Here is a 20,706-nt window from a genome sequence, read left to right as displayed (position 1 = left end):
ACATTTCAGTTAAAGTTTTTATTCTAGCATCAAAACTGTAGGAGCCACAGTTTTGGGCGGTTTGTGGGCGTTAGAGTGGGCGTGGCAGTCTACTGAAACAAACTTGCGCTGCGTAAGAAGCTCAGGAATCTGCACGCCAAATCTCAATAGCCTAGCTCTCATAGTTTCCGAGATCTCAGCGTTCATCCGGACAGACGGACAGACGGACAGACGGACATGGCTAGATCGACTCGGCTAGTGATCCTGATCAAGAATATATATACTTTATGGGGTCGGAAACGCTTCCTTCTGCCTGTTACATACTTTCCGACGAATCTAGTATACCCTTTTACTCTACGAGTAACGGGTATAAATATGCTTATGATTATTTTCCATTTAAAAATATAATGGTAATAAAAAATGGTATGACTAAATAGAAAATTAATTCAACGTAGCTAAGCTTAAGCTTGCGTAATGTTATCACACATAAGGCACCTTGGATACATATGGTCATCTTAAGAATTTGTGATTTTAAAAGCCAATAGTGTGTTGTAATAAATGTAACATAAAACATAAGTAAGTAATAGGTCAAAATTATTTGTGTTATTCACATAATAAGATACGATACATCCACAAACTCTATGTAGAGTGCCATGACTTTCCATTCGTTCGAACTTGGGGGTACCATGTCTAGAAAGTTTCATTTCTGTGCTGGTTTTCCAACAGTTCATATCAATTTTTCCTTACTCGTTTTACACCAGCAAAGAAACCAAAATTTTACGCAGTGATAATTTTTACAAAAACCGACATATTTTAGTGTGAGTTTTTCCAAGGTGAGTCTAAGATTTGTATACCCGTTACTCGTAGAGTAAAAGGGTATACTAGATTCGTAAAAAAGTTTGTAACGGGTAAGGAAGCGTTTTCGACTCTATAAAGTATATATATTATTGATCAGGATCACTAGACATGTCCGTAATTCCGTATGTCTGTTCATCCGTATAAACGCTGTGACCTCGGGAACTACAAAAGCTATAAAGTTGGGATTAGGCATGCAGATTCTAGAGATTATTACGCACCGCAATTTTTTCAGCAATGCATAGCTTTCGTCAGTACCAATCACTTGAAAAAAAAAACTTTGCGACGCCCACTTTAAAGCCCACTAGCTTTACAAAATCATAATTATGAACGCGGATATATCGGAAACTATAACAGATAGAGAATTGGGGCTTCAGATTTAGATTCCGAATAGTTCATTTTTTCATATACTAGCTTTGTAAATACATAAAATGTTCTAGTTCTTTTACAATAAAATAAAATTATTTTACGTATTCTACAGGATTTTCCTGTCGTTTATCAGATCTGGGTTCTGTTTCTCCATTAGTGCAAAAATGCTGCACAACGACTCCCTGGACCAGGGAGTCCTTGTGCAGCATGTTTGCACTAATGGAGAAGCAGAACCCACTCCCGCTGGCAATCCGGTTCATACGATCGACCCGGGCATGCAGCAGAGATTCAATCTCGGATCGCAGGGTGGCAATGTGGCCAATGGAACAAGCACCACCGCCAGGCAGGAAGCTTCGGACTCGTCGCCCACGGAGTCCTCCGCCACCGAGAACTCTAGTCCCCGCTCGCAGATCGGGAATGCTGATTCGGGTCGCCAGGGAAGCGAGGAGAGCAGCTACGCACAAGTAATGCAACAAATAATGCCGCAAGTAATGCAACAACTAATGCCACAAGGAATCCCTCAAGGAATGCCTCAGGGAATGCCCCAGGGAATGCCCCAGGGAATGCATCAAGGAATGCCCCAGGGTATCCCCCAACCCAATATGCAACAGGGAACACCAATGAACATCCCGCCGCCCAACCGCATGAGTCCTTGCCACAATCCCAACGCGATACCTAACTTCCATCCGAATGGCCAAAACCCTGAGATCAACAGGATGCCGCCAATGGACGGCGCAGCTGGACGAGTCAATGCCGCCAATGGCGAGATGAACCAACAAATGAGGGCTGCTCCCGCCCCCGTACCCGTTCCAGTTCCTGCTCCCGTCACCGCCCCCAGCCCCGATCCTCGACAGAATTTTGCAGCCAATATGGTTAACAAGCCACGGCCGACCACTTCAAGTAACCCCGGGTCGAGGGTGTCATCGCCAGCCGCTCCGAGACCCAATCATCCACCCGGAACCCCAGCTCCGGAAGAGACTCCCAACCAGCCGAAGCGAGATTGAAATGCGCCACCTACCCGCGATCTCAATTTATGGTTATGTGGGCGGTGGACTGATTTAATCGATATGGGCGTTTGAGTGGGCGGGGCAAACTTTTTTTTGGGTCAACCGATAGGTATTGAGACTAATACATTTCAGTCAACATTTTTTATCTAGCATGAAAATTGTGGGCGCCACAGGCTTGGGCGCTTTGTGGGCTTTAGAATGGGCGTGGGCGCTGCGTACAAGGCTACGGAATGGATATCTGAAATCCCAATCCTCTATCTTTTACAGTCTCCGAGATATCCGCGTTCATACTTACGATTTTTTAAAGTTTGTGGGCGGTTAGTGGCCGTGAAAGTGGGCGTGTCCAACTTTTTTTGGTCAATCGATAGCTATTGATGAGAATAATACATTTCAGTTAAAATTTTTATTCTAGCATCAAAACTGTAGGAGCCACAGTTTTGGGCGGCTTGTGGGCGTTAGAGTGGGCGTGGCACCTTGCTGAAACAAACTTGCGCTGCGCAAGAAGCTCAGAAATCTGCATGCCAAATCCCAATAGCCTAGCAATTATAGTTTCCGAAATCTCAGCGTTCATACGGACGGACGGACATGGCTAAATCGACTCGGCTAGTGATCCTGATCAAGAATATATATACTTTATGGGGTCGGAAACGCTTCCCTTTTAATCTACGAGTACGGACCTTGCAGGTCGTTCCCGTGGGCGCCACAGGCTTGGGCGCTTTGTGGGCTTTAGAATGGGCGTGGGCGCTGCGTACAAGGCTACGGAATGGATATCTGAAATCCCAATCCTCTATCTTTTACAGTCTCCGAGATATCCGCGTTCATACTTACGATTTTTTAAAGTTTGTGGGCGGTTAGTGGCCGTGAAAGTGGGCGTGTCCAACTTTTTTTGGTCAATCGATAGCTATTGATGAGAATAATACATTTCAGTTAAAATTTTTATTCTAGCATCAAAACTGTAGGAGCCACAGTTTTGGGCGGCTTGTGGGCGTTAGAGTGGGCGTGGCACCTTGCTGAAACAAACTTGCGCTGCGCAAGAAGCTCAGAAATCTGCATGCCAAATCGACTCGGCTAGTGATCCTGATCAAGAATATATATACTTTATGGGGTCGGAAACGCTTCCCTTTTAATCTACGAGTACGGACCTTGCAGGTCGTTCCCGTGGGAGTGCGAGAGGGAGTGAGATATGCTTAAAGCTACTCTTCTTTTTTCACTAACACACCGAACCTAAAGCGCCACCTATATTCTTTTTCTATTAGTGAAAACAGCTTACTTGCTGCATGTGGTATGCATTCTCGATTGAATTGCAAAATATTGATTATTATTTGGTTATAACTTTTTAGTTACTGGTCAATCGGACCAAACTCTCATTTAAAATTTTACAAAATATTGACAAATTTTGGCGATAGACGGGTTTTAATGTTATAGTCGTTTGTGGGCGTTAGAATGGGCGTGGAACCCTGCTGAAATAAGCTTGCGATGCGCAGGAAGGCCAAGGATCTGCTTGCCAAGTCCCAACACTCTTTCTCTTATAGTTTCCGAGATCTCAGCGCTCATACGGACAGACGGACATAGCTAGATCGACTTGGCTAGTGATCCCAATCATTAATATATATTTTTTATGGGATCGAAAATGCTTCCTTCTTCCTGTTACATACTTTCCGACGAATCTAGTATACCATCTCTCTCTGCGAGTAACGGGTATAATTATTTGAACGTGGCTTGGTCTCTTCTGAGAAAATCAATTGGTATCACACATAAGACACCATCTTAAGCAAGCGCGGTTTTTCGATATCCACTTCTAAAAACCGCGTGTTCTTAGATGGCAAAAAATGCATTACTTTTGCCAAAACTAATGCTACTGGAAAAATATTTCACTACAAATGAAAAATATGCTTATGATTATTTTCCATTTAAAAATATAATGGTAATAAAAAATTGTATGACTAAATAGAAAATTAATTCAACGTAGCTAAGCTTAAGCTTGCGTAATGTTATCACACATAAGACACCTTGGATACATATGGTCATCTTAAGAATTTGTGATTTTAAAAGCCAATAGTGTGTTGTAATAAATGTAACATAAAACATAAGTAAGTAATAGGTCAAAATTATTTGTGTTATTCACATAATAAGATACGATACATCCACAAACTCTATGTAGAGTGCCATGACTTTCCATTCGTTCGAACTTGGGGGTACCATGTCTAGAAAGTTTCATTTCTGTGCTGGTTTTCCAACAGTTCATATCAATTTTTCCTTACTCGTTTTACACCAGCAAAGAAACCAAAATTTTACGCAGTGATAATTTTTACAAAAACCGACATATTTTAGTGTGAGTTTTTCCAAGGTGAGTCTAAGATTTGTATACCCGTTACTCGTAGAGTAAAAGGGTATACTAGATTCGTAAAAAAGTTTGTAACGGGTAAGGAAGCGTTTTCGACTCTATAAAGTATATATATTATTGATCAGGATCACTAGACATGTCCGTAATTCCGTATGTCTGTTCATCCGTATAAACGCTGTGACCTCGGGAACTACAAAAGCTATAAAGTTGGGATTAGGCATGCAGATTCTAGAGATTATTACGCACCGCAATTTTTTCAGCAATGCATAGCTTTCGTCAGTACCAATCACTTGAAAAAAAAAACTTTGCGACGCCCACTTTAAAGCCCACTAGCTTTACAAAATCATAATTATGAACGCGGATATATCGGAAACTATAACAGATAGAGAATTGGGGCTTCAGATTTAGATTCCGAATAGTTCATTTTTTCATATACTAGCTTTGTAAATACATAAAATGTTCTAGTTCTTTTACAATAAAATAAAATTATTTTACGTATTCTACAGGATTTTCCTGTCGTTTATCAGATCTGGGTTCTGTTTCTCCATTAGTGCAAAAATGCTGCACAACGACTCCCTGGACCAGGGAGTCCTTGTGCAGCATGTTTGCACTAATGGAGAAGCAGAACCCACTCCCGCTGGCAATCCGGTTCATACGATCGACCCGGGCATGCAGCAGAGATTCAATCTCGGATCGCAGGGTGGCAATGTGGCCGATGGAACAAGCACCACCGCCAGGCAGGAAGCTTCGGACTCGTCGCCCACGGAGTCCTCCGCCACCGAGAACTCTAGTCCCCGCTCGCAGATCGGGAATGCTGATTCGGGTCGCCAGGGAAGCGAGGAGAGCAGCTACGCACAAGTAATGCAACAAATAATGCCGCAAGTAATGCAACAACTAATGCCACAAGGAATCCCTCAAGGAATGCCTCAGGGAATGCCCCAGGGAATGACCCAGGGAATGCATCAAGGAATGCCCCAGGGTATCCCCCAACCCAATATGCAACAGGGAACACCAATAAACATCCCGCCGCCCAACCGCATGAGTCCTTGCCACAATCCCAACGCGATACCTAACTTCCATCCGAATGGCCAAAACCCTGAGATCAACAGGATGCCGCCAATGGACGGCGCAGCTGGACGAGTCAATGCCGCCAATGGCGAGATGAACCAACAAATGAGGGCTGCTCCCGCCCCCGTACCCGTTCCAGTTCCTGCTCCCGTCACCGCCCCCAGCCCCGATCCTCGACAGAATTTTGCAGCCAATATGGTTAACAAGCCACGGCCGACCACTTCAAGTAACCCCGGGTCGAGGGTGTCATCGCCAGCCGCTCCGAGACCCAATCATCCACCCGGAACCCCAGCTCCGGAAGAGACTCCCAACCAGCCGAAGATCACCCAGCCATCCTACGCATCCCTGCTGCAGTAAAAGCATCTTACGTGATTTCTATACAACTACCTTCATCGTCTTCCGGCCACCATTTAAATTATATGTAACCTACGTTCCTTTTTTTTCTGGTCAAATAAATTAAACCCACCATGCACACAAAAACCATTTGCTCTAGTCTAGTACCTCGACTATTAGATACCCGTTACTCAGCTAAAGGGACCAAAGGGAAATGGAAATATGCAAGCAGCAAAGCGAGATTGAAGTGCGCCACCTACCCGCGATCTCAATTTATGGTTATGTGGGCGGTGGACTGATTTAATCGATATGGGCGTTTGAGTGGGCGGGGCAAACTTTTTTTTGGGTCAACCGATAGGTATTGAGACTAATACATTTCAGTCAACATTTTTTATCTAGCATGAAAATTGTGGGCGCCACAGGCTTGGGCGCTTTGTGGGCTTTAGAATGGGCGTGGGCACTGCGTACAAGGCTACGGAATGGATATCTGAAATCCCAATCCTCTATCTTTTACAGTCTCCGAGATATCCGCGTTCATACTTACGATTTTTTAAAGTTTGTGGGCGGTTAGTGGGCGTGAAAGTGGGCGTGTCCAACTTTTTTTGGTCAATCGATAGCTATTGATGAGAATAATACATTTCAGTTAAAATTTTTATTCTAGCATCAAAACTGTAGGAGCCACAGTTTTGGGCGGCTTGTGGGCGTTAGAGTGGGCGTGGCACCTTGCTGAAACAAACTTGCGCTGCGCAAGAAGCTCAGAAATCTGCATGCCAAATCCCAATAGCCTAGCAATTATAGTTTCCGAAATCTCAGCGTTCATACGGACGGACGGACATGGCTAAATCGACTCGGCTAGTGATCCTGATCAAGAATATATATACTTTATGGGGTCGGAAACGCTTCCCTTTTAATCTACGAGTACGGACCTTGCAGGTCGTTCCCGTGGGAGTGCGAGAGGGAGTGAGATATGCTTAAAGCTACTCTTCTTTTTTCACTAACACACCGAACCTAAAGCGCCACCTATATTCTTTTTCTATTAGTGAAAACAGCTTACTTGCTGCATGTGGTATGCATTCTCGATTGAATTGCAAAATATTGATTATTATTTGGTTATAACTTTTTAGTTACTGGTTAATCGGACCAAACTCTCATTTAAAATTTTACAAAATATTGACAAATTTTGGCGATAGACGGGTTTTAGTGTTATAGTCGTTTGTGGGCGTTAGAATGGGCGTGGAACCCTGCTGAAATAAGCTTGCGATGCGCAGGAAGGCCAAGGATCTGCTTGCCAAGTCCCAACACTCTTTCTCTTATAGTTTCCGAGATCTCAGCGCTCATACGGACAGACGGACATAGCTAGATCGACTTGGCTAGTGATCCCAATCATTAATATATATTTTTTATGGGATCGAAAATGCTTCCTTCTTCCTGTTACATACTTTCCGACGAATCTAGTATACCATCTCTCTCTGCGAGTAACGGGTATAATTATTTGAACGTGGCTTGGTCTCTTCTGAGAAAATCAATTGGTATCACACATAAGACACCATCTTAAGCAAGCGCGGTTTTTCGATATCCACTTCTAAAAACCGCGTGTTCTTAGATGGCAAAAAATGCATTACTTTTGGCAAAACTAATGCTACTGGAAAAATATTTCACTACAAATGAAAAATATGCTTATGATTATTTTCCATTTAAAAATATAATGGTAATAAAAAATTGTATGACTAAATAGAAAATTAATTCAACGTAGCTAAGCTTAAGCTTGCGTAATGTTATCACACATAAGACACCTTGGATACATATGGTCATCTTAAGAATTTGTGATTTTAAAAGCCAATAGTGTGTTGTAATAAATGTAACATAAAACATAAGTAAGTAATAGGTCAAAATTATTTGTGTTATTCACATAATAAGATACGATACATCCACAAACTCTATGTAGAGTGCCATGACTTTCCATTCGTTCGAACTTGGGGGTACTATATCTAGAAAGTTTCATTTCTGTGCTGGTTTTCCAACAGTTCATATCAATTTTTCCTTACTCGTTTTACACCAGCAAAGAAACCAAAATTTTACGCAGTGATAATTTTTACAAAAACCGACATATTTTAGTGTGAGTTTTTCCAAGGTGAGTCTAAGATTTGTATACCCGTTACTCGTAGAGTAAAAGGGTATACTAGATTCGTAAAAAAGTTTGTAACGGGTAAGGAAGCGTTTTCGACTCTATAAAGTATATATATTATTGATCAGGATCACTAGACATGTCCGTAATTCCGTATGTCTGTTCATCCGTATAAACGCTGTGACCTCGGGAACTACAAAAGCTATAAAGTTGGGATTAGGCATGCAGATTCTAGAGATCACTTGAAAAAAAAACTTTGCGACGCCCACTTTAAAGCCCACTAGCTTTACAAAATCATAATTATGAACGCGGATATATCGGAAACTATAACAGATAGAGAATTGGGGCTTCAGATTTAGATTCCGAATAGTTCATTTTTTCATATACTAGCTTTGTAAATACATAAAATGTTCTAGTTCTTTTACAATAAAATAAAATTATTTTACGTATTCTACAGGATTTTCCTGTCGTTTATCAGATCTGGGTTCTGCTTCTCCATTAGTGCAAACATGCTGCACAAGGACTCCCTGGTCCAGGGAGTCCTTGTGCAGCATTTTTGCACTAATGGAGAAGCAGAACCCACTCCCGCTGGCAATCCGGTTCATACGATCGACCCGGGCATGCAGCAGAGATTTGTAGCGGCGACTGAAGCAACGAAATTTTTCCTTTTAGTTCGGCCAAGAAAAATATTTTTTGTTTAGGTTTTTTTTGAGCTTAGCTTAGTTTCAAACCACAAATATTAGTAAGCCCGGTTTAGTATTTTTTTTGAGATGACAACTGACCGATAGTAATCAGCTGTACTAGGGTAGCGCTATTATGCTTGGTTTCAAACCACAGATGTTAGTAAGCCCAGCTTACTTAGTATTTTTTTTGGGAACACCAACTGTCCACGGCTGGCATGATCAGCTGCACCAGGGGAGCTCTGGAAAGCTTAATTACCAACATGGCGTGATTACCGGCTGCGATGCATTTCCGCTGGCAGCCTAGACCAACATTACCCGGTTCCGTTCTATTTCTTTTCAATCGAGCAGTCGTAGAGTGCACATGCACTAAAAAATTTAAGTCCCCAGTCCCAAACAAGTTCGAAACTTTAACTCGGGTACGCGTGCATCTCGCAAGTATTGCAATTCGATAGTGAAAAATTTAAATAAAGACACCCGCCAAAGCTTAGATCGAGTAAGTTTCCCGGCGAATTGGTTTTCTTTCTGCGTCTAACCCCCGCCCGTGTCTCAGGCAGCTGAAGAGGAAAAACTTAGAGTCGTCCCGGCTACGAAAGTGTTCCGGCCAGCAGGCCAGCAGCAAGTTATAGTATTTTTGTGGTTGGATTGGCGAGATTTCTACCGGCAACGGCCCGGGAAAAAATCCCAAAACCCCCAAGACGTTTTCGGGGCACAATCGTAAGGTAGATATTCTCGAGAACAGTGTATTTTTTTGGTATTTGCTGTAACCGTTCCCCAATCGTCAGGTTGTGCCCAGTTAGCAGTATGTAAGGTCGTCGAGACGAGGAGCATGTAAACCAGGTATCACCAACGGAAACCCACGTGCACGTACCGAGGAGCACCCCCTAGCTACAAGCGTACATAACCTGGTACCACCGAAATCCGGCGCCTGCACCGTGGAGCACCCCCATAAACGTCATGTGTACCTAACCCTGCACCAACGAACAAGCATGCGCAGCTAACCCTTTTGCACATGCGCGCATTTACGAGCCGCTACTTATGCACATGGACGTGTAAGCTTTCGGCGCACACTTACGCAGCTACACCGCGGCAGCAGCATGGACATGTGGACTACTACTTAACGCAACTGTTGACGGGACATGGATGCTTTAAATACTATCTGAATAGGTTTAAGCATGAACGTTATCCGCACTGCCCACTCTGCGAGTCGGATAATGAAGACGCAGAACACGTGTTTTTTGTCTGTCCGAGATTCGAAAATGAACGAAGAGATCTGAGCATAAGGGTTGGGAGGACGCCAGCCGCTTGTAACCTGGTGGACATTATGCTTGAATCAGAAGTAAATTGGTCTGCGGTTTGCAACATGGCCACAATAGTACTCAAAAAACTGCGCATCGCAGAAAGACTGCGAAATTCCAATAGGATAGAATCCTAGAGAGCCCTAAGGGCATTCCCCCCCGGCGAAGTAATACCTAACGGCAGTACCGCCGGGGAAGCGGGGAGGGGGTGGAGTTTTTACTGGGTTAGAGTCCCAGACTTCGGCAAGCTAGTTCAGCTCCGAGTTGGATTTCGATGCTTTAAACCACCACTAACACAAAAAAAAAAAAAAAAAAAAAAAAAAAACCGCGGCAGCAGCCTTACCCCAATGCACATAGGCGAAAATTTTAACGGGGTTTAACCCTCTGCTATTTCTTTGTATTATCTCTGGCGATCAACCCAATCTTTTGCCCCAATTGCGAGCATATTTAACCTGCAACCACAGTGAACCCCATGGGGGAAAATATCTAGGGAAATTTTGAAATATAATGGAGCGGATCTTAATTAGTTTATTGTAGATACTACCTAAACTTAAATAACAATTTTGTGCCTCTAAAGAATCGGGACATAATGGCAAGAAAGTTTCTTTTTAAATTGTTTTCAAAATATATTCTTAGTTCACTTTAACCCTATGGTGCAAAACTCCATAATCTTTTTCCAGCACACCTGCGTCGGGAGATCGATCTTTCGCCGATGAAAAAGTTGCCGTGAGTTTGAAAACTAAATGTTTATTTTCTATATCCACATTTATCTTTTGAAAAGTAAACCAAACTTTTATTTGAACGTCCAGAAATAATAATAAACGAATCCCGAATCTAACGAAGCATTAAATTAACGAAAATATTATCCAACAAATATTAAGTACTTAAAGAGAATTAACTTGAATTTTAATTTTAAATTTTATCAAAAAAATATTTTATTAATCCTAATTATATTAAACCAAACAAATTAAATTAATATCTCACCCTGAAACGAATTGAAATTCTAAACTTTGAAACAACCGCCTTTATCTTACAAAAACCGTATATATATGCTCTCTTAATTAAGATTATATACCATTGTTTAAACATTATTACTATTTTTATACCTATTACTTTATCATGAATTACTATTACTGAATTACTGTTAATTATGTTTTCTTTCCTTGAATTTATTATAAAAATGGAAGCTTAAATTCCAAAATTTACTGAACTCCGCTGATGTTTCCTCGGGCGTAGGGTACAAAAGGGGTCACCAGAGTCATGCTCTTGCGGCAGGTGGGTGGGCAACATGCGAGCACAATAACATCCGTGTCTTCGCTGCGTTAAGATTTCTCTCTTTCTTTTCTCTTCTTTTCTTGAGTCTTTTAATTCTTTCCGAATTTATTTATATTTCTTCCGGTTTAGTTAACTAACTTATAATTTTGTCGCAAGCACGCTCAATTCTTGGTCTGTTAATAATAATGTGTAGATGGTGTCAGGGTCAGTATAAAGCAAGAACAACACCCCCAAAGCCAACGAGTTAGTGCCGGACCCTAAAGCGTGCCCCGCAAGTACAGATCCTTCGATTCAAAACACTTCATTCGAACGTTACACGCTACAGATTCAATCTCGGATCGCAGGGTGGCAATGTGGCCGATGGAACAAGCACCACCGCCAGGCAGGAAGCTTCGGACTCGTCGCCCACGGAGTCCTCCGCCACCGAGAACTCTAGTCCCCGCTCGCAGATCGGGAATGCTGATTCGGGTCGCCAGGGAAGCGAGGAGAGCAGCTACGCACAAGTAATGCAACAAATAATGCCGCAAGTAATGCAACAACTAATGCCACAAGGAATCCCTCAAGGAATGCCTCAGGGAATGCCCCAGGGAATGCCCCAGGGAATGCCCCAGGGAATGCATCAAGGAATGCCCCAGGGTATCCCCCAACCCAATATGCAACAGGGAACACCAATGAACATCCCGCCGCCCAACCGCATGAGTCCTTGCCACAATCCCAACGCGATACCTAACTTCCATCCGAATGGCCAAAACCCTGAGATCAACAGGATGCCGCCAATGGACGGCGCAGCTGGACGAGTCAATGCCGCCAATGGCGAGATGAACCAACAAATGAGGGCTGCTCCCGCCCCCGTACCCGTTCCAGTTCCTGCTCCCGTCACCGCCCCCAGCCCCGATCCTCGACAGAATTTTGCAGCCAATATGGTTAACAAGCCACGGCCGACCACTTCAAGTAACCCCGGGTCGAGGGTGTCATCGCCAGCCGCTCCGAGACCCAATCATCCACCCGGAACCCCAGCTCCGGAAGAGACTCCCAACCAGCCGAAGATCACCCAGCCATCCTACGCATCCCTGCTGCAGTAAAAGCATCTTACGTGATTTCTATACAACTACCTCCATCGTCTTCCGGCCACCATTTAAATTATATGTAACCTACGTTCCTTTTTTTTCTGGTCAAATAAATTAAACACACCATGCACACAAAAACCATTTGCTCTAGTCTAGTACCTCGACTATTAGATACCCGTTACTCAGCTAAAGGGACCAAAGGGAAATGGAAATATGCAAGCAGCAAAGCGAGATTGAAATGCGCCACCTACCCGCGATCTCAATTTATGGTTATGTGGGCGGTGGACTGATTTAATCGATATGGGCGTTTGAGTGGGCGGGGCAAACTTTTTTTTGGGTCAACCGATAGGTATTGAGACTAATACATTTCAGTCAACATTTTTTATCTAGCATGAAAATTGTGGGCGCCACAGGCTTGGGCGCTTTGTGGGCTTTAGAATGGGCGTGGGCGCTGCGTACAAGGCTACGGAATGGATATCTGAAATCCCAATCCTCTATCTTTTACAGTCTCCGAGATATCCGCGTTCATACTTACGATTTTTTAAAGTTTGTGGGCGGTTAGTGGGCGTGAAAGTGGGCGTGTCCAACTTTTTTTGGTCAATCGATAGCTATTGATGAGAATAATACATTTCAGTTTGTTCCTGAACGGTTGCAGTCTTTACTAATCTCTCATTATTAGGCGCATAATGCCATCTCTATCCTATGTAATATAATATCGATATACATATATATATCTACTTTTTCGATTCTGGCAACGCTGCTACGTCGGCGTCTTTTTGTGAAATTCAGATCAGTACATACAGTCCACACGTCGTCGTTTATATTTGTAACCATATTGCTGGTCCATCGTTCCGGATTCTTGGACAGTTTTGAAGTGCTTTGATTCTCAATTGGTAATTGTTTGCAATGGAACAATTAAAATCATTAGTAAAGAGCCGTGCCAGACTCAAGGCCAACATCACACGTGTCTTGGCATGGGCTGAACACACGGAGATCGCTACACACACAGAGATCACCACACGGATAGATCTTCTCAACGAAGTTTGGAAGGAGTTCAACCAGTTTAGCGATTGCATTGCGCTTCACGAGGAAGTGGAAGGCTATGTCGATCCGGAGATTGACAATGCGGTCTACGAAGCAAAGTACCTAAGGGCAAGCGCTATTCTCAAGGAAAGGAGTAATGACCTACAACCGGGGACATCTACAAGCGGTGCGAGTGGCAGCAACGGGCTACATTCACACAACGATGCAATCTTAAACTTGCTGCAACAAAACCAACAACTATTCGAGCGACTTGCTGTAAGTCAGAACACACCGAACACGCCTGATCATGTTGGTGATGACGTCACATTAGCGAATTCTCGGAACTCGGTACTCACGGCGAATTCAAATCTAAGCGAATTGCCTAAAATTCAAATTAAACGGTTCTCGGGCAACTACACAGAGTGGCCATCCTTTCAAGACATATATGAAAGCACAATTCATAACAAACAGCATTTGTCCAACACCCAGAAGTTCCATCACTTAAAAACACTACTCGTTGATGAGGCTGCCAACTCGATTCGACACTTGGCAATTACGGACACGGCTTACAACACTGCATGGGAACGTCTTAAGGAGAGATACAATCGTCCACGGCACATTGTAAACTCGTTTTTGGAACAGTTTATGAGCCTGCCAACAACTACAAAGATCGATGCAACAGTTCTACGGAAGGTTTCGGACGGAGCAAACGAAATTGTTCGTGGATTGGATGCGGTGAATCAGACGGGACGCGATTGTTGGATCATATATCTAGCCCTAGAGAAACTTGACGCTGACACACGGCGCAGGTGGATTGAGCGCAGCATGGAGACCGATTCGCCCACTCTAGAGGAATTCTTCAAGTTTCTGGATTCTCGCTGCGAGGAACTGGAGCTGAGCAAAAGGGAGCTTGCGACTGGAAGCAAGACATCAACACATCCTGAAAAACCAAAACGGATCACACAATCGATGGTTGCGGTTGAAAGTAGTGGCTGCACCAAATGCAGTTCAACAGAACACACTCTATATGGCTGTCAGCAGTTTCTGGATATGTCTGGACTGCAGAGGCGATCATTTGTGAAGGAGAAATCACTATGCTACAACTGCTTGCGACCTGGTCATGGGGTCAACAGGTGCAGGTCAACATACAAGTGCAGGCAATGCAAAGGAAATCATCACTCCCTTCTTCACGTCCAACCGAATACACAGGCTAGTGGGAATCTTGCCCAGATAGCGGAGGGGGACGAGCAAAACTTAAGCGCGTCTAACACAAACTCAGTGACACTCAGTCATGTGGCCCAAGGAGCGGGCACCCAAAAGGTTGTATGTGCACAAGGCACTGCAAAATCTACACATCTAACGGAATTCAAACGAAGCATATTACCAACTGCAATGGTGTATGTTAAAAACGCAAAAGGTGACCACGTAACATGCCGTCTTCTATTGGACACAGGATCAGAGCTATCTTATGTATCTGAGCGTTGCATCCAAGCTCTCGGATTGACACGGTCGGCATCACGCATTTTGGTTACGGGAATCTCTTCCGTAAAAGCAGACACTACAAGGGGATGCAGCACGCTGCAAATCAAGTCTCGCATATCTGATGATCGTTTGGTTGTCTATGCCCACGTGCTAGGCAGAATCACCTCATCTCTGGAGCGCCAACATATCGACACTCGAGGTATTTAAGGATCTGCAGCTGGCGGATACACATTTCAACGCAAACACACCAGTAGATATACTATTGGGAAGCGAACACGTATGGTCAGTGTTCACAGGACGAAAGATGTACTCGGTATTCGGATGGGTAATCACTTCACTCATCACATCGAACGCAAGCAACGCTATTGCACTAACCACAACAACGGATATCGACAACACGCTTCAGAAGTTTTGGGAACTGGAGAACGTTCAAAGCAACACAAAATTGGAACCGGGAGACGACCAGGTCGAGAAGCACTTTCTCGCCACCCACAGTCGGGATGAAAACGGGAAGTATATCGTTGAACTTCCATTCAACACGGAAAGTCCTGAATTCGGAGAAACTCTACAGGGAGCTCTTAAACGATTCAAATCGGTGGAGCGACGACTACAACAAAACGAGCAACTGCGGACACAGTACGTATACTTTATGCGGGAGTATATCAATCTGGGACACATGCGTGAGGTGCCGCCAGAGGAAATCGCTACTGGGAATCACTTCTTTCTTCCCCACCACCCAGTGCTAGGCCGAAAACTGCGAGTGGTCTTTGATGGATCCTTTCGCGACGCTAACGGTAAGGCCTTAAATGACACTCTTTTCACAGGGCCCAGTATTCAGCGCGATCTATTTGCTGTGTGCCTACGCTTTCGAATGTACAAGTTCGCATTCTCAGCGGACATCGTTAAAATGTTCCGCCAAATATGGGTAAACGAAAAGCATAGAAACTACCAGAAGATCGTTTGGAGAGAGGATTCATCCGATCCGATCAAGCATTTCCAATTGTGCACTGAAACCTACGGAACGTCATGTGCACCATTCCTGGCGGTACGAGTGCTGGAACAACTCGCCGTGGATCATCAAGACGAATTCCCGAATGCTTCAAAAATCCTACTGGAGGATTTTTACGTCGATGATGTTCTTACCGGGTCAAACAATGAGGATGAACTACGTCGAAACCGAGACGAGTTGATTCAGCTGATGTCGTGCGCAAGTCTTGAACTCGGGAAATGGGTATCAAATACATCAATCATACAAACGGATGATACCAACGCACAATCGTCGCCAGTTAAGGTTCTCGGACTATACTGGGATCCTGGAAAAGACATTCTAACATACAACATTGGTCTAGCAGCAAATCCTGACTGCACAAAGAGACAAGTCTTGTCCGACGTTTCCAGGATATTTGATCCTCTCGGACTCTTAGCACCAATTGTAATTCAATTTAAGATTATTTTCCAAAAACTCTGGCTCTTAAACTTGGATTGGGATGACCCGCTTCCAACCAAACTAGCGGACAACTGGCTGAAGTGGAGAGCAGATCTAGACACTCTACAAAAATTCCAATTACCACGCTTCGTTGCCAACGACGCAGACAATATCGAACTTCACGGATTTTCGGATGCCTCAACCAAGGCGTATGCTGCTGTGGTGTACAGCAGAGTTACAAATGACGACGGATCCATCTCGGTGTCCCTTGTGGCTGCGAAGACAAGGGTGGCGCCACTGAAACAACAATCTTTGCCGCGCCTGGAGCTTTGCGCAGCACTTCTTCTAAGCCAACTCATTCGTTCGATCTCTTCTGGATTACGCCACAAGAACATAACTGTTTTTGCCTGGTCCGACTCATCAATAGTGCTGTCCTGGTTATCCTATGCACCAGCCCAACTAAAGACTTTTGTTGGAAACAGAACCTCGGAAATCCTTGACACTCTTCCTAGGAAGGCATGGCGGCACGCAGAGGTCTGATGGCTGCTGACCTCATCGACTTCCATTTGTGGTGGAATGGACCTTTGTGGCTACGGGACCAGGATCAATACCTGGTAAAGTTGAACGATTCACGTTTTGGTTTATCTCTTTCAGACAAACGCATTCAAGGAGAAGTCAAGTCCAACTGTTTGGCTACAGTGGCTATTGCAACTCAGGTTCATCCACTCGATGAGCTGATCGCACGAGTTTCTTCTTGGCTCAAGCTCGTTCACATTGTCGCCTATGTGAAGCGATTCATTCAACGCACACAAAACCCGTCCTGCGATAGGGCGTCAAAAGCTCTTACATTTGAAGAGATTAAGGCAGCAAGGATCATTTGTATAAAACACGCGCAGCATTGTTTCCACGAGGACTATTAATTGCTCCTTGCCAAGAAACCCCTAAGGAACCGATCGCAGCTGATCAAACTTGCACCAATGATAGACGAAAACGATTTGCTGAGGGTAGGCGGAAGACTGTACCAATCGCAGTTGTCACGAGAGGCAAAACACCCAGTTTTGCTACCAAAAACGCACCGAATCTCGAAGCTGATTCTGGAACACGAGCACCGAGTAAATCTTCACCCTGGCGTTTCGTCCCTGTTCGTAATCGTTCGTCAGAGATTCTGGATACTTGGAGCACGTAATCTCATTCGCAGAATCACACACGACTGTTTATCCTGCTTTCGTCAACGCCACCACACCGCCCAACAACAAATGGCTGATTTACCCAGCGTGCGTGTCACTCAAGCCCTTCCATTTGTCAATACTGGTTGCGACTATGCAGGTCCAATCTTTCTGAAGGATGCCAAAGTTCGGAAGCCACGTATCAGCAAGGGCTACATTTGCCTGTTCGTCTGCATGGTCACCTCGGCCATACACCTGGAACTTGTCACAGACCTGACAACAGAAACCTTCTTGGCTGCCTTGCGCCGCTTCATATCCCTACGTGGCAAGTGTAGCAAGATCTACAGCGACAACGGAACCAACTTTATTGGAGCCAAGCGATCCCTCAACGAAATGCAAGAATTGCTTGCATCACAACGACATAAGGACATCGTCACATCCACTCTGGCAGATGACGGAATTCAGTGGGTACTCATTCCCCCCAGAGCTCCTCATTGGGGAGGGAAATGGGAGTCGGCAGTTCGCTGCGTCAAGCTGCATCTGCGCCGAGTCACCGGCAACTCAACGCTCACCTTCGAACAAATGCGCACCTTGCTTGCTCAAATCAGCGCAGTGATAAATTCACGCCCCTTATGCTACACATCTGATACCGAAGACAACTACTTATCACCCGCCCACTTCTTAATTGGGCGACCGTTAACCACCGTGCCAGATCCTGACTTAAGCCACATCCCTGTGGGCCGATTAGGATATTGGCAAAGCATCCAGGCTATGCTTCAAGGATTCTGGAAGAAATGGCATCAAGAGTATCTGACTACTCTGCAACAACGTCCAAAATTGACCACTTTAACACCCAACCTCTCTATCGATGATGTTGTTCTCGTTAAGGAGTCTAATACACCACCAGCATCGTGGCACATCGCACGGGTAATGGAAACCTATCCAGGGAAGGACAACCTCGTTCGAGCAGTCAAGCTGAAGACATCAACAGGAGAGATGACCAGACCAATCACGAAGATTGCCGTTTTGCCCAGTTCAGAAACTGTGTTTCAGGGCGGGCCGGGATGTTCCTGAACGGTTGCAGTCTTTACTAATCTCTCATTATTAGGCGCATAATGCCATCTCTATCCTAAGTAATATAATATCGATATACATATATATATCTACTTTTTCGATTCTGGCAACGCTGCTACGTCGGCGTCTTTTTGTGAAATCGCAAGGTTTTTTTTGCGGCGAATCGCAATCGCCAGGGAAGCGAGGAGAGCAGCTACGCACAAGTAATGCAACAAATAATGCCGCAAGTAATGCAACAACTAATGCCACAAGGAATCCCTCAAGGAATGCCTCAGGGAATGCCCCAGGGAATGCCCCAGGGAATGCATCAAGGAATGCCCCAGGGTATCCCCCAACCCAATATGCAACAGGGAACACCAATGAACATCCCGCCGCCCAACCGCATGAGTCCTTGCCACAATCCCAACGCGATACCTAACTTCCATCCGAATGGCCAAAACCCTGAGATCAACAGGATGCCGCCAATGGACGGCGCAGCTGGACGAGTCAATGCCGCCAATGGCGAGATGAACCAACAAATGAGGGCTGCTCCCGCCCCCGTACCCGTTCCAGTTCCTGCTCCCGTCACCGCCCCCAGCCCCGATCCTCGACAGAATTTTGCAGCCAATATGGTTAACAAGCCACGGCCGACCACTTCAAGTAACCCCGGGTCGAGGGTGTCATCGCCAGCCGCTCCGAGACCCAATCATCCACCCGGAACCCCAGCTCCGGAAGAGACTCCCAACCAGCCGAAGATCACCCAGCCATCCTACGCATCCCTGCTGCAGTAAAAGCATCTTACGTGATTTCTATACAACTACCTCCATCGTCTTCCGGCCACCATTTAAATTATATGTAACCTACGTTCCTTTTTTTTCTGGTCAAATAAATTAAACACACCATGCACACAAAAACCATTTGCTCTAGTCTAGTACCTCGACTATTAGATACCCGTTACTCAGCTAAAGGGACCAAAGGGAAATGGAGATATGCAAGCAGCAAATCGAGATTTAAATACGCCACCTACCGGCGGTAGACAAATTTAAGCGTTATGGGCGTTAGAGTGGGCGTGGAAAATTTTTTCTTGGATCAATCGATAGGTATTGACGAGACCAATACATTTCAGTTAAAAGTTTTTATCTAGCATGAAAATTGTGGGCGTCTCAGGCTTGGGCGGATTGTTGGCGGTAAAGTGGGCGTGGCAAACTTTTTTTGGGTTCAAGCAATAGGTATTGATGAGAACAAAACATTTCAGTTAAAATTTTTATTCTAGCATCAAAACTGTAGGAGCCACAGCTTTGGGCGGTTTGTGGGCGTTAGAGTGGGCGTGGCACTCTGCTGAAACAAACTTGCGCTGCGTAAGAAGCTCAGGAATCTGCACGCCAAATCTCAATAGCCTACCTCTTATAGTTTCCGAGATCTCAGCATTCATCCGGACAGACAGACAGACGGACAGACGGACATGGCTAGATCGCCTCGGCTAGTGATCCTGATCAAGAATATATATACTTTATGGGGTCGGAAACGCTTCCTTCTGCCTGTTACATACTTTCCGACGAATCTAGTATACTCTTTTACTCTACGAGTAACGGGTATATAAATGTAGGCGTTTGTGGGCGTTAGAGCTGGCATGGCAACCTGCTGAAATAAACTTGCGCTGCTTTTATAGTTTCCGTTATCTCAGCGTTCATACGGACAGTCGGACTTGGCTATATCGACTCGGCTAGTGATCCTGATCAAGAGCATATATACTTTATAAGGTCGGAAAGGCTTCTTTCTACCATACTTTCCGAATAATCTAGAATACCCTTTACTCGACGAGTAACGGAATTTGGAACCATATAGTCCTTGAGATTCCTTAGCTTTTGATATATCATTCAAAATCACCCCTTATCGGGGTTTAACAAGTGACTATAGTTCTGATATCAACTTATGTGACGAAAAATGATTTTAAATTCAGAGTGGCTAGATGATTTAATGATTGTATACATATAAACCAAATTATATGGAGGCGTTTTCTGTGATGGTTTTTACAAAAGCCAAAATGATTTTAGTGAACATTTTTTCAAGCTCAGAAAATAGTCTGGTTATGGTAAGTCGAATCTCGACTTGAACACGGGTGCCACGGAAATCTCTTCGGGCGGTATTCGGGAAAA

The 20,706-nt window shown here is 44.5% G+C and overlaps 5 protein-coding genes across 12 annotated transcripts; all 5 read left to right on the top strand.

The window, feature by feature from the left end:
- Positions 1-673: 673 nt before the first annotated feature.
- LOC118876750 (serine/threonine-protein kinase C-like) lies at positions 674-2,207 on the top strand. The gene is made up of 2 exons (XM_070997375.1): positions 674-812; positions 1,316-2,207. Exon 2 carries the CDS (start codon positions 1,368-1,370, stop codon positions 2,205-2,207), a length of 840 nt encoding a protein of 279 aa, XP_070853476.1. The 5' UTR covers positions 674-812; positions 1,316-1,367.
- Positions 2,208-4,409: 2,202 nt separating this feature from the next.
- On the top strand, positions 4,410-6,021 carry LOC139353479 (serine/threonine-protein kinase C-like). Of its 6 annotated transcripts, XM_070997747.1 has the most exons (3): positions 4,414-4,557; positions 5,061-5,082; positions 5,181-6,020. In XM_070997747.1, exon 3 carries the CDS (start codon positions 5,224-5,226, stop codon positions 5,977-5,979), a length of 756 nt encoding a protein of 251 aa, XP_070853848.1. In that variant the 5' UTR covers positions 4,414-4,557; positions 5,061-5,082; positions 5,181-5,223; the 3' UTR covers positions 5,980-6,020. The 6 variants fall into 6 exon arrangements, with proteins under 6 accessions (XP_070853849.1, XP_070853852.1, XP_070853850.1 ...); XM_070997748.1 differs by lacking the exon at positions 5,061-5,082 and having other exon boundaries at positions 4,410-4,557; positions 5,254-6,021; XM_070997751.1 differs by lacking the exon at positions 5,061-5,082 and having other exon boundaries at positions 4,410-4,557; positions 5,233-6,021.
- A 1,935-nt stretch (positions 6,022-7,956) lies between these two features.
- On the top strand, positions 7,957-12,541 carry LOC118878233 (serine/threonine-protein kinase C-like). Of its 3 annotated transcripts, XR_011604735.1 has the most exons (3): positions 7,957-8,086; positions 9,314-9,482; positions 9,546-9,848. XR_011604735.1 is itself a non-coding variant. In XM_070997700.1 (2 exons), the coding sequence occupies exon 2, from the start codon at positions 11,840-11,842 to the stop codon at positions 12,413-12,415; it is 576 nt and encodes a 191-aa protein (XP_070853801.1). In that variant the 5' UTR covers positions 7,965-8,086; positions 11,463-11,839; the 3' UTR covers positions 12,416-12,541. The 3 variants fall into 3 exon arrangements, 1 of the variants encoding a protein (XP_070853801.1); XR_011604736.1 differs by lacking the exons at positions 9,314-9,482; positions 9,546-9,848 and adding an exon at positions 8,538-8,563; XM_070997700.1 differs by lacking the exons at positions 9,314-9,482; positions 9,546-9,848 and adding an exon at positions 11,463-12,541 and having other exon boundaries at positions 7,965-8,086.
- A 765-nt stretch (positions 12,542-13,306) lies between these two features.
- Positions 13,307-18,571, top strand: LOC136117008 (uncharacterized). Its single transcript, XM_070997374.1, has 4 exons — positions 13,307-13,699; positions 13,895-14,746; positions 15,060-16,108; positions 17,530-18,571. The coding sequence occupies exons 1-4, from the start codon at positions 13,307-13,309 to the stop codon at positions 18,569-18,571; spliced, it is 3,336 nt and encodes a 1,111-aa protein (XP_070853475.1).
- Positions 18,572-18,837: 266 nt separating this feature from the next.
- LOC136117290 (serine/threonine-protein kinase C-like) lies at positions 18,838-19,341 on the top strand. Its single transcript, XM_065867713.2, has one exon. The coding sequence runs from the start codon at positions 18,838-18,840 to the stop codon at positions 19,339-19,341; it is 504 nt and encodes a 167-aa protein (XP_065723785.2).
- Positions 19,342-20,706: the final 1,365 nt, after the last annotated feature.

The sequence above is a fragment of the Drosophila suzukii genome, chromosome X (assembly GCF_043229965.1).
Source record: "Drosophila suzukii chromosome X, CBGP_Dsuzu_IsoJpt1.0, whole genome shotgun sequence".
In the NCBI taxonomy this organism is placed as follows: Eukaryota; Metazoa; Arthropoda; class Insecta; order Diptera; family Drosophilidae; genus Drosophila; species Drosophila suzukii.
This window is presented reverse-complemented; position numbering and strand designations above follow the sequence as displayed.

What these genes read in the sequence shown, in the direction of transcription:
- LOC118876750 (XM_070997375.1), top strand. Translation starts at nt 1,368, where the DNA reads ATGCTGCACAACGACTCCCTGGACCAGGGAGTCCTTGTGCAGCATGTT.
- LOC139353479 (XM_070997746.1), top strand. Translation starts at nt 5,113, where the DNA reads ATGCTGCACAACGACTCCCTGGACCAGGGAGTCCTTGTGCAGCATGTT.
- LOC118878233 (XM_070997700.1), top strand. Translation starts at nt 11,840, where the DNA reads ATGCAACAAATAATGCCGCAAGTAATGCAACAACTAATGCCACAAGGA.
- LOC136117008 (XM_070997374.1), top strand. Translation starts at nt 13,307, where the DNA reads ATGGAACAATTAAAATCATTAGTAAAGAGCCGTGCCAGACTCAAGGCC. An exon ending in AACTATTCGAGCGACTTGCT is followed by an intron (nt 13,700 to 13,894) that starts GTAAGTCAGAAC and finishes CATAACAAACAG; the next exon opens with CATTTGTCCAACACCCAGAA. An exon ending in GAGCGGGCACCCAAAAGGTT is followed by an intron (nt 14,747 to 15,059) that starts GTATGTGCACAA and finishes CCCACGTGCTAG; the next exon opens with GCAGAATCACCTCATCTCTG.
- LOC136117290 (XM_065867713.2), top strand. Translation starts at nt 18,838, where the DNA reads ATGCCTCAGGGAATGCCCCAGGGAATGCCCCAGGGAATGCATCAAGGA.